The sequence below is a fragment of the Tursiops truncatus genome, chromosome 14, assembly GCF_011762595.2.
Source record: "Tursiops truncatus isolate mTurTru1 chromosome 14, mTurTru1.mat.Y, whole genome shotgun sequence".
Classification (NCBI taxonomy): domain Eukaryota; kingdom Metazoa; phylum Chordata; class Mammalia; order Artiodactyla; family Delphinidae; genus Tursiops; species Tursiops truncatus.
In genome coordinates this window covers 690,841-703,148 of record NC_047047.1, presented here as the reverse complement: position 1 = coordinate 703,148, position 12,308 = coordinate 690,841, and the positions used below count along the sequence as shown (strand labels likewise).

General features: G+C 48.6%; 1 protein-coding gene across 6 annotated transcripts in view; it reads left to right on the top strand.

Annotated features, from left to right (window-relative positions):
* GCC2 (GRIP and coiled-coil domain containing 2) overlaps nucleotides 1-10,812 on the top strand; it is a 36,359-nt gene extending 25,547 nt beyond the window's left edge. For 2 of the 6 annotated variants that reach the window (XM_073790932.1, XM_073790933.1), the window contains 6 exons: nucleotides 83-259; nucleotides 1,811-2,028; nucleotides 3,491-3,685; nucleotides 4,688-4,827; nucleotides 6,331-6,605; nucleotides 7,571-10,812. In XM_073790932.1, the coding sequence (XP_073647033.1) occupies nucleotides 83-259; nucleotides 1,811-2,028; nucleotides 3,491-3,685; nucleotides 4,688-4,827; nucleotides 6,331-6,605; nucleotides 7,571-7,574 (1,009 nt within the window). In that variant the 3' untranslated portion in view covers nucleotides 7,575-10,812. Of the gene's footprint in view, nucleotides 1-82; nucleotides 260-1,810; nucleotides 2,033-3,490; nucleotides 3,686-4,687; nucleotides 4,828-6,265; nucleotides 6,606-7,570 lie in introns of those variants that run through there. The other 4 variants (XM_019931295.3, XR_012325560.1, XR_012325561.1 and 1 more) reach the window with 4 other exon arrangements.
* The last annotated feature ends 1,496 nt before the right edge of the window (nucleotides 10,813-12,308 follow it).

Below are 12,308 nucleotides of genomic sequence, written 5' to 3'. Positions count from 1 at the left end.
TATGATTAAAGTAAAATTTATTTGAAATCACAAAATCAGTTTTACATCTTTCAAAAAATTTTTTTAACTATTTCTGTTTCAGAGATCATCTGGAAATGCTGATTGACCAACTAAAGATCAAATTACAAGACACCCAAAATAACTTACAGATCAACGTCTCTGAACTGCAGACCTTGCAGTCTGAACATGACGCCCTACTAGAAAGGCACAACAGGATGCTGCAGGAGACCGTGTCCAAGGAGACCGGGCTCCGAGAGAAGTAAGGCTGGTGGCGCCAGCAGGCCCGTGGGTGCCGGGGGACAGAGCGTGTGTTTGCTGGAGCCCCCGGTGTGGTGCTCCTGGGGCGGATGCAGGCTAATAGCTGGAAATAGGTGTTTCCACAGGCTTGATGACTTGCTGCTTCTACCTTAGAGCTCCCCCTTTTGATTGTTTCTCTACTTAGCTTTTCTAAGAGTAATTTTATCTGCTCACCCAGTGTTCTGTCTCCCGTGGCCTTCATGGCCAGATGCTTCTTTCCAGCCAGGTGTCAGAGGACAAGCACTTTTCTTTCTCTCTAGAGGAAAACATTCCGAAAGCTGCTGACTGAGCTCCCTGTGCAGCTGCATCCTTGGCCTGTCACATCGCCACACTCGTGCTAATCAGTGCTCCAAGGAGTTGCTGGGGTGTCGGCAGAATAGACGGATTATTGTGAACAAGAAGCTTTGAGCTCCTGGGATACAGCAGTTGGGTTCACGGAGCATCTTCTGTCCGGGGTGTGGGGATGCTCTGCAGAGCTCAGGTGTGCTCGTCTTACGAGTTGAAAGCACTTGGTTTGCTTGGCTTTAGACCTTTCCACGGTGTGACTTATCTGTGTAAATCATGTAACTCACAGTTCCAGGAAGACCCACCAGTGTTCTGACTACCTGGCACCAGGTTTTCCATGAGATTAGCTTACACAGTGATGGTCACTCGCTGTTTACATCAGAAGTTTCCAGCACTTATTCTTTATTCTAGAAGGGTGGTTGCGACTATAGTGCTAACACGACTGAAGTGCAGTTATCTCGTGCTCCACGTGTAGCCCTGCGCTCTGATAAACTATGAAGGAGGCTTCTCGTCTGAACACCCAGCGTGCTTCCTCAGCGCAGGCCCCACATCGGAAGTGGGGGATGGCCGGGGTGGTTTTGAGCTCACGACCAAGGCTGTAATACAGGCACAGGGTCTATCAGAAGCACAGCACGTGTGGGGGGAGCACACGGAGAAGCAGTTCATTTACGACAGAAGCAAAGCAGAGCTACACACCCCAAGAAGCGTGTGGGCGTCCTTGCTGACAAGGAGTGCGCCAAAGGGGCGATTTAAATTGCTCACACAGGGGCCATCTCCCAGGTTTGTCCTGTCCTCTGGCCAAGCATCCTGCTTCATTTCCCACACCTGCTCTGACCCCGGGCCCTGCCCAATATGCGTGTGCATCCTTTAGCCAAGATGGATTTCAGTGGGAGGGTCTCTGGGAGATGGACAGCACGTATTACGGGATAGCACCCCCTCCCTTTTTGACCCTCCCAAGAAACGTTTCTGCACGTGCAGTCGGGAGGTCTCCTTCGCCTCCAGAATGGTAGATGCGGTCGTCGTGTCTTTTTACCCCAGCAGCTTAGTTTCTCCCTGCTCTGCCATTAACCTTTTTGTTGAAGTGTCAGGGGGACACAAGCTCCAGTTTGCTCGGACCAGGGGCCCGTCTGTGTCCTGCCTCAGTTCCCCAGGTGCACGTGCAGTCCACGTCTCAGGGCAAGGCGATGTCTGGGGTGGAAGCTCTCACACGGCACGGCCCTCTCCCCAGGCTGTGCGCCGTGCAGTCGGAGAACTCCGCGATGAAGTCTGAGCACGCACAGACCGTGAGTCAGCTCTCGGCCCAGCACGAGGCCCTGCGTGGCAGCTTCCGAGACCAGGTGCTGCAGCTGCAGGAGGAGCACCGGCGGACAGTGGAGACGCTGCAGCAGCAGCTGAGCAGGCTGCAGGCCCAGCTCTTCCAGCTCCGGAGCGAGCCGTCCACAAGAAGTATGTATGTATGCTCGGGACGCTGCCGTCCCTGTCCCGCCCTGTGTGTCTGCGCTTCCCACCGTCCTGAGGAAGTAGGTGACTTACGGGGTGACCACCAGCGTCAGTGCTGTGGTCAGTGAATATTGGATCCACTTACTGAGAGGAGACTTGGACATTGAACCCTCCTGTAGTGCTCACAGCAGCCTCTGCACCCCTCAGGATACCGACCTTCACGTAATTGGGTTTTCCTCCGACTCACGGAGGCTCTGTTGGTCTCAAGACCCGTGTCCAAATTCCAGTGTCCACTGCATATGTTTAGTGTTTTTCACTACTAGTCTTCAAATATGTCTGTCCTTTAATCAGAAATTCTAGAAAGAGCTGAACTTGTAGGATCATTTGGCCAAACACAGCTTCTTCCCATTCAAGTTTCTAATTAGTGGAGTTTGAGTTTAACCACACACACGACTTCCGTTCTGCTTCCTGGAAGAGATGGGAACCCGTCAGCCAAGTTGAGGCCACACTTCAGTATTAACTATCAACTTGATACTGATTCCTTGTCACCAGGGCATTGGCAGCTGTGGTCACTCCTCAGGATCGAAACCTATGCCAGGAGTCATCAGAGGAAAGTAACCAGCCAGGGAGACACTGGAATCAGGAATTAGCAGTAGCATAAGCAGTTAGCAAACTTTCAGGAAGGTGCTTCAGCAAAGGCAGCCGAAGGGCTAATGTTTGAAAAGCGGGGCTGGAGAGGGAACGTCATGGAAAGGAGAATAAAGGAAACTTGAAGTGAAAAGATCTGGTCAGAATTCTGGTCCCTAACGCACCTCAGAGATCTTGGACCAAGACATTTAATTTCTCTGACCGTGCGGTTTCTTGGGATTAATAAAGTAACGTGCTCGGAAGTATCTTATAAATCTCCCAGTTCTAGTCAGCGCTGCTTGTCAGCAAGCAGGGGAGCCCGGCCTGGACTCTGTGATGAGTCAGCCTGCCCTGGCTTCGGGGCTCTTCTTTGCTGGACGCCACAGAAGGAGCGGGCAATGGCAGGAGCCAGCAGGGTGGAGTGTGAGGCCAGTGGTCAGCAGGAGCATCCTCGGAGCTGATCTCAACAGCACTGTGGTGTCCCAGAGTTTGCAGTGCCGTAAACACCCAATCCTCAGAATCTGGTTGAAGGGGTTTTGCCCTCGTTTAGCAGCTGGCCAGGCCTCTGCATTGTGTCATCTAATGGTTTATCTTAACTCTGGTAGCAAGTACCACTGTTGCTGGATTGACTTAAGTTGTTAAAAGTTCAATAACTAAATTGTTAGGGCTGTTTCAGAAGTTCTTTCTTTCTACACCATTTGCTTGTCTTCTGGTTTTTCAGATTCCCTACCATATCATTTGTCATCCCTAGAATCATTTTAACTTTACTGTGTATCTCTGTTGATACTGAATCCATAATTTTGGACAAACTCTTACTCTTTAAAAAAAAAACATGTAACAGGCCCAGCTTCTTCCCAGCAACCTTTGAGAAGCCTTCGAGAAAGGAGAAGCGCAGACCTCCCGCTTCTGGATGTGCCGGCCACGACCCGGGAGGAGGGGGAGGGGATGGAGACCACGGACACCGAGTCCGTATCTTCCGCCGGCACCCACGCGCAGTCCTTAGAGCAGCTGCTCCGTTCTCCCGAAGCCAGACTCGGTACGCTTCCTGCTTCATTGTGCCTTTAGTGAATTCTGCTGTCCTATCCAGCTAACATTACTCTGATTTATAAATGTTTTTTTGAGCTACTCTAATAAAAATTTTTTTCAGTATTCCACCCTTTTTCAAATGGAAAACTTTGCTGCAGAATGAAACCAAAAAAAAAAAAAATTTTTTTTTTTTAAACAAAATAAAAAGTTCCGCCCAAAGCTTGAGCCAGAAATAGGTGGTTGGAAGTTCTGTAGTGGTGTTAGAAATAGGATAAATTTCTCTCACCCTTCTAAGAAACTGACAGTTCCCGCTTGTTCCTCTTGATGAAGTGGTCATGCTGAACTTGCCTTATTAATAACTGTAGTAAAGTTTTGGACTATTTTCTTCTTACCTATAATGCACATTAATGTTCCAAGTTCAGATGACTCTGTTCGTCATCTCGGAGTCTCCAGGATCTGGAGTGAGGACCAGTTGTGTCCTCAGTCCTAGACTGTGATTGGTCCTTGTCCCCCAGGAAGAGTTAGTCCTGATACGCTGTGGCCACAGCTCCACAATCGGACTTGGCTTTGCCATTTTTGCCAAAATTAACCTGTTGACTTTGAGCCTCTCCCCTCATGTATTAGATTTGAGTAATAATACCGCTCCTTCCCTGGTAGAAAATCCTTGTGAGAGACCATGATTTAAGTGATCAGTAACTGCTGGTACTTCCTCCTTTATAAGTAAAGTAACACCAGCTCTCGGGACATTAACAGATGAAGGAGGATGAAATCAGTAAGTTGGTGCCTACACGCTGGCCTAACAGCTTCCAGAACGAGCTCGTCGAGCCTGTGTCCAGGCAGGCGGCCCGCTCCACAGCAGAGTCCATTTAACCTGTGTCACATGCAGCCTTTTAACTGGGCCATGGGGGATGGAGAGCAGAGCGAAGTGTCAATACTTGGGTATTTTCTCATTTAGAATCTTGGCCTGTGACCCCTCATTTTGGAAATTAATTGTTGGGGCAATTCCTTGCAGAGCCTCCTTCCTGGCACGCTGAATTCACCAAAGAAGAATTGGTTCAAAAGCTCAGTTCCACCACAAAAAGTGCCGACCACTTAAACGGGCTGCTTCGGGAAACAGAAGCCACCAACGCCATCCTCATGGAGCAGATTAAGGTGAGGGCGGGACGCCACCTCCAGGAAGCCCTCCACACATAGACTCATGCGTCCATCACACCTTGATCCTTTACAATGTTACATTTCTGAAATGGAGAAATATTCTTGGCTTTTATATCTTTTATATAAAGACTATTTTAATTTCTACTTTTTCTAAGAAGCCAGAATAGATTTAGAGATTAGACAGCTGTTCACAAGTCCTTGTTCCACGTTTGCTTGAGTAAAACTTGAAGGGATGTGAGTCCCTAAATTCCAGACAATGGACCATAGAGCACTTCCAATTAGTGGCAAAGTGGCATGGGAGGTTTTCCTGTTTAAAGTCGACTCTGTAAGCATGTAGGAGCCAGGCAGTTGAGGATTACGCAGCTATCTGCACCCGAACTCTCTGTGATACAGCCATGTTGGTTGTTGACCTCTTCTCACAAGCCAGGCCCTGCACTTTACGTTATGTTACCGTATTTAATTCTCATCATCTCTGGGTGAGAACAAGTTGATCAGGGTGGAGAAAGTTCAAACTTGTGTCTGTCTGAAAAGCACCTGCTTCTGCCCTGGACCTGCTTCTCCAAATAGATGGTCCTTCCTCAGTGTAGGCCCAGAGGCTGTCCTTGTCAAATTATGTTTTTAATGCTGAGTTAATTCAGTTATTTGCAGTAAATTGTATATATCATGACATCCCACCTCTAACTATTTTAGTATGCATCTCTATAAAATATATAAAATAATATTTTCCCACATTGTCAAAGCTTTATCACAGCTAAAAAAAATCACTAAGTAGCCCAGAACCTGAGTGACTATTCAGATGTTATGCTTCCATAGACTGACATTGTCCCATGATTTCTTAGACCTTAGTGTCACTTTTTTAAATGACCCTATGTTTGAGGACAGAGTTGGCCAACTTTCATAGACTAACCTGAAATGATAAGTTGTAACCATGTATTTTTATTTGTTTCAACCCAGAAATCTTCCTCAAATATTCACTATCCTGCATCTTTTTCACATCGTCCTGTGCCCTCTTTTCTGTTAGTTTCTGATTGATATTCATTGTGAATTGTCTCTCTCTCCTGGACTCAACTTTTGTTTGGTCAAGTGCTCTTCGTCTTGTAGCGGCTCTGGCTGTGGACACCCTGCCTGCCTGCTGGGCGGGGGCGGGAGTGGGGATGGCGGTGGGTGTGGCCCACAGTCTGTCATCCCGGAGCCCTGAGCCCTGGCCCCCTTCTGCCGAGCGCGGAGGGGGCGCCGACCCGCGTTATCCCCCCACCCCAGTCCCCGGTCTCAGCCCCGCTTCCCACCGTGCGCGGTGCTGCCTCTGCGGCCGGGCCCCTGGGCCCCGTCTCCCACGGCGCCTGCTTCCCGATTTCTAGGAGCCTCTTGATGTTTCTCATCTACTCTTTTCTCCCGGCCTGGTCGCTGCTTTGTTGCCATTTTGGGGGCATTTCAGGGAAGAGAAAGAAGACCGCGTTCCTCCAGTCTGCCATGTTAACCCGTCTGCACTCCTTACACCAGCTTCTGAAGAGTGAAATAAGGCGGCTGGAGAGGAACCAGGCGCGAGAGCAGTCGGCCGCCAACCTGGAATACCTGAAGAACGTGCTGCTGCAGTTCATCCTCCTGAAGCCGGGAAGCGAGCGGGCGCGGCTGCTGCCCGTCGTGGACACGATGCTGCAGCTCAGCCCCGAGGAGAAGGCCAGGCTGGCCGCCGCCGCCCAAGGTGCGCGTGCCTGGGACGCAGACCAGAGCTTTGAAACTTTGTCCATTGGACGCGCTCTGCCATGTGTGTCCCCGTGAGTAGGGTTGAAAAGCTGGCTCTAACGTTTTAGGGCAGCTGTGGTGTGTTTGCGTCATTTTCACACAGCAGGCAACAGTGCAGTGTCCAGTTTGATCTTCCAGTTCTTTGAAATTGGATTTGTGATCCTAGCGTTGAATTCTGCCCACGAACACAGTTCCCTTTTGTGTCGTACTTTTTATCATGTGGTAGACGTCCTCACCCCCCGGGAGTCGTTCGCCACAGGGTCGTGGGAGAGAAGTGTCCCCAGTGGGGCTGCCGAGGCCCAGGACCGTGCGTGGAGCGTACATTCCTACCCGCATCTCAGACCTTCCGCTAGAAAGCTCTCCTTACACACGAAGTGCATTGTGGAGAATTTCCAGCGGGGCGAACTTGTTGCTGAGAAGGCCGTTGTGGGCCTGTTTACTCCTTCGAAGGCAGTGAGGCAACGTGTCTCCTTTCTCTGGTTGCTCTTAAGAGTCTTCTCTCTTCTTCTCTGGGGCAGTTTCACTTTTATGTGAACAGGGGAAAACGTCGAGCCTAGAAAGCGCCACCCTGGCCCCTACACGAGCAGCGTGCAGGGGGCACTGCTGGGCGGGGAAGGCTGGCACTCTGCCAGCCGTGCATGCGTTAACGCGCCTGCTCCCTGCGTGTCAGGTCCCAGCAGGTTCACAGACTGCGTGTGTCTTTCCTACTTGACGTATGACTTGTGATAAGGCAGCTTTGCTCCCCAAGGAGGTGAGTCGCACAGCATTTTTCTGTGCAGAATCAGGACCTCAGCCCCCTGCCTGACAAGACTGGGCCTTGCTTCTGTGCATGTGTGCTCCCAGCTGGCCACAGCTCACAGGGCTGTGTGTTGTTGCTTAGTATGCCTTCACGGATTGTCTGAGACAGACAGGAAATGCTGCAAGTGTAAGGACAGACAGGTTTGTAGCATGAAAATGCGGTGTGAGAAGATTAACACTTTTGTTTTGCTCCCCACAGGTGAGGAGGAAAATGCTTCCCGTTCCTCCGGCTGGGCGTCCTATCTGCACAGCTGGTCTGGACTTCGATAGACTGATGGGAAAAACATTATTTATTAACCAAATAGAATCCATTCGGCAAAAAAGGTTCATGTATATGGCTGTCGTTCTTTTGTCCAGAAGCATGTGTACGTAAGTCACATCTCCGTGTGTGTGTCCATACGTGTGTCTGGTGGGTTTAAAAGGCTCGGCCCGCGGTGAACTGCAGCAGGTGGAGTGTGGGAGGGGCTGCGGCCCAGGGACCCTGGCCCTCCCGCTGCCACCAGACCCAGGGGCCACGAGGCCACCCCACTCCCTCCTCCGGACCCTCAGGCCACGTGTGTCGGGGCCGCACTGTGAATTCTGAAGTTAAATTAGATTTCAGTCCTGTACCAGCTGGGATTTAGGCTTTTAAAATAATGTTTGAAGACCATTTATCGCAAGGTCAGACTTGCAGGTAGGTTGTTATTAGTGACAAATCATGAGAGAAAATTTGTGAGTTGGAGCGTGAAGGAAAAGGCTTTATCAGTAACGCTGACGTCTTTATGACGGGAACGTAAAGTGAATGTGCTGTCGTTCGTTACGAGACTAAGTTAAAATGTGATTCATTTCGTTATTTCCTTTCAAATGAGCTGTTCTTTTTTCTCTGAAGTGTATTACCTCAAAACCTGTTCTGGGATCGGATCAGAAGCCCTGGTCGCCACGTTCCCGCAGTGGGGAGACGGTGGGGGGGCGGTGCCCAGGGCCCTGTCCAGGCTCCTGCTGTGCATCAGCTGCTTCCGCGCCAGGAGTCTGGCGGACCCGGCCGCCTCCCCAGGTGACCATTCACCGGGGCGCCGGCTTGCAGCTCCGCGTGCTCCCGGCCCCAGCGGACAGGTTGCTGCGTGCTGCATGGGGCCCTGGGAGATCGCACAGCCCCGAGAGCAGCTCTAGGTGCAGGTCACCTGCCTGGGCGCCTCTGAATATTCCATGGAGCCCATCAAACACGTGTCCTTAGCTCATAAACGTGAGAATGCTAGTTGCAGTATTTCTTTGTGGAAAAATCGCCTCACAGTGTGCTCTGGGAAGCTCTCTCAGCTTCCAGTTCATACTCCGGTCTTCAGTCTCAGCTGGTGAACTGACTTTGTACTTTGGTGACTGGGAACTTTGGTTTCCAATTTAATTTAACTGAAACTTGCTGCTGACATGTTGAGTTTGTTCTTTAAACAAAAATCTCAATGTCTGTCTTTCCTCCTGTTTTAGAAGAACAGACCTACTAGTGAATGTATTAATGAAATGCATCTATTGCAGAGCTGACTTTAAAAGTTTGCGTTTAGTTTTTTCCTTCATGAGCTGTGAATATGAGTATGCCAGCAGTGTGCGCTATAACTGTCACGGTATTTAAATAGATTTCACTGTCTCTGCAAGTCCAGGCCTCTTTGAAGTCTGTAAAAACTTGTTTTGAAATATAGTCTCTACCTATGGACATAATAACAAAATGCCTTTTTGCAAGATAAAAAATGTATTACTTTGATTACAAAAGGGGTATCCTTCCCTAGTTTCAGCAATGAGAGGAAATGTACTGATTATTGTAATATTTCTATTAAACATGTTGCACTGTTAGGCCTGCTCATCTTCTATTAGCCGAGGTCTCCTGGGCATTTTGAGTTGCTTTATGAAATGAATCTTGGGTTCCTTCTCTGCTGTCTTTACCAGTTGGGACCTCGGACCCTGGGTGCTTGGAGGAACGCAGGTCGCCCTTCGGGTCCGTGGTGCCTGCCGCATCTGACACCTACCTTCCAGCTGAAACTCAGGCCACCTTGGCCTTTCCGTGGGCACCTCTCAAGTTCCGGCCTCTGTGGTGTGAGGCTTTCTTGTACAGCGAACTCTGCTTATGCTCCAGTCAGCGTAAGTGGAGAATTACATTCCTTTAGGCAGAAGTGGACTACTCACTAGCAGTGCCGTGTCCTTTACCCATTAGCCAATGATGAATCTAAGAGTTCCTATGAAGATACAACAACGTTGCTGTTTGGTAAGCAGAGCACACAAAGATGCTCACGTGTGGTTAAATAGGAACGTGGTGGTGGCACTCGGTGCAAGACTGTTGTGTTTTGATTTGGTGTCTGAAAATCAACTGTGGCTTCGGCATAAGCCCAGGGGGACAACCTGTTACAGCTTTGCGGTGTCTTTGGGCTGATTTTCACCCATGAGTGTTAAAAAGCATTTGGTTGTTTATGTATTTGGTTATATAGAGAAGGGAATGTTTTTCACCTGCATTCAAAATGTGATTACATGGGAAAAGAATCAAGTTCTGACATTCAAGTTGTTACCGTTTAAAAAAATAGAAAGGCTCCTGTGAGTCGAACGCTGAATATGGTGAGGAAACGGGATTTCAGGTTCAGGAATGCAGGTGACCACCTCGTTTCCTTGGAGGATGGGCCCACCCCCACCCACCTCTCCAGAGTCTGCCCTCGCCCCTCCTCTCTGAGGACGGTCACCGCCCCTTACCCACACACCCCATACAGATGCAGGGAGGCCCGGCCTTAGTCACCTGGACCAGGTGCAGGGCCCTACCCGAGCCAGACCACCTAGATTCTCTCAGGGTGAGGACTTGGGACCAAGAGTCAAGTCAGCATGTCTGTGCGCCCGGAATCGGGACGTGTAAACGCAGGGGCTCCGGGTGCCCAGAAGGAGCGGGGAAAGCCCCACGCAAAGAGGCCAGTAAGCTGGCGCGCAGGCATCACAGAGACCCGGGGCAAGGGTTCAGGGCCTTCGATTAACAGCATGGAGTGAGCTCGTGCTGTTAAAGTTCAAACAGAAAAGAAAGTTGAACAGAAAGAAGCAGACACTCTAATCTAGGAAGCTCAGGATTTAATGGTCTCTGGTCTCTGAAAATAAAAGAAATAGAAATTTTCAAAGAAATATTGCAAGAAAGCTTTGCACAACTAAAAGAGAAGTTCACAGTAAAGGGCTGATCAGAGATCTGGTAGAGACCGTCCGGACTTCCGACGGGTCGGCTTCAGAGTTTTTGACTTGTTGATGGTGCGAAGGAATACCTATTCAGTAGAAACCGCACTTGGAATTTTGAATTTGGCTCTTTTCCCCCAGGCTGGCGATACGTGGTCCGGCCCCTGCCGTGCTGCTGGGCAATGGGGCCGTGGCTCCAAGTCACCCCGCGACCAGAGGGTGAACAGTCGGGACACTGACAACCATTCTGCTTTCACTTTCAGTAGAGAATTCAACAAGTTACGTGAGATAGTAAACACTCTGTTATAAAACAGGCTTCGTGTTAGATGATTTTGCCCAACTGCAGGCTATCGTAAGTGTTCTGAGCACGTTTAAGGCGGGCTGGGCTACAACGCTTGTGGGGTCAGGTGTACTAAACGCATTTTCCACTTTCAGTGGGTTTAGTGGGACATAGCCCCATGGTAAGTGGAGGAAGATCTGTACATGACTGAAACAGGAATATCGATGTAAATTTTTAGGAAAAAAAGAGGCTCCTAAAAGGTTTCCAGAGAGAAAAAAAACAAGTCACATACGCAGGACACAGGAGGGAAAGGGGAGCTGCATCAGACCTCTCGACAGCAGCACTGTACACCTCAAGGCACTGGAGAAATTCCTTCAAAATTCTGAGGAAACATGATTTCCAGCCTGGAATTCTGTAAACACAAGCTCTCAGTTAAATGGAAAGAGAAAGACCTTTTCAGATCCTTAGGAACTGAAAAAAAAAAAAAATTACTTCCCATGTCCTTTCTAAGGAACCTTTGAGAGAACCTGCTCCAGAGGGAGAAGAACACGTAAAACCGCAGCCGCCGAGCAGAGACTCGACGTGGGAGAGCACTGAGCCGGGTCCCCGGGGGGTGGCTGGGCAGTGGCCAAGAGGCTGAGGACGGTAAACAAGGCTCCAAACGCGGGTTCTCCTAGGAAAAAAGAAGTGGAACTAATAGATTATTTGATACAGCTAATGTGTAAAATTTTATTGAAAGATGTTGGAACTAATAAGGATCTATCGTATAGCGCAGGGAACTCTTACTCAATACTCTGTAATGGCCTGTATGGGAAAAGAATCTAAAAAAGAGTAGATATATGTGTATGTATAACTGAGTCACTTTGCTGTACAGCAGAAACTAATGCAACATTGTAAATCATCTATACTCCAATTAAAAAAAAACCACAATTTTACTGAAAAAAAAAAGATGTTGGAAATGGAAACGAGAACACTGACAACATATTTGATATTAAGGAAATATTTTTTGCTTTTTTAGTTTTGATAATGTTTATGTTTAAAAAGAATTCTTTTAAAAACATGCTGAAATATTTATTGAAGTCACATTTGATCTAAATTAATATGGGAGGAGGGAAAAGTGGGTGAGAGTGTAAATGAAAGAGGATAACAATAAATTCATGGTTTTCCGTGACAAACATGTTCATTTTATGCATTCTTTTCCCACACACCTGAAGCACACAGTTTTCTCTTTTTTACATAATTTGTACGTTGTGTTTTTTAAAAATATTGAGATATAATTTACCCACCGTAAAACTCACTGTGTAGAGTGTACAGCTGAATGGCTTCAGTGTAGTCACAGGATTGTGAAACCATCCCCAATTTTCATCATTCCAGAAAGAAACTCCCTACCCGTTGTTAGCCTCTCCCCCACTAACCCATCCCACCCTTGGCAACCACTAATCTGCCTTCTGTCTGTAGATTTGCCTATTTGTATAATTCCTGTTACATTGCAACT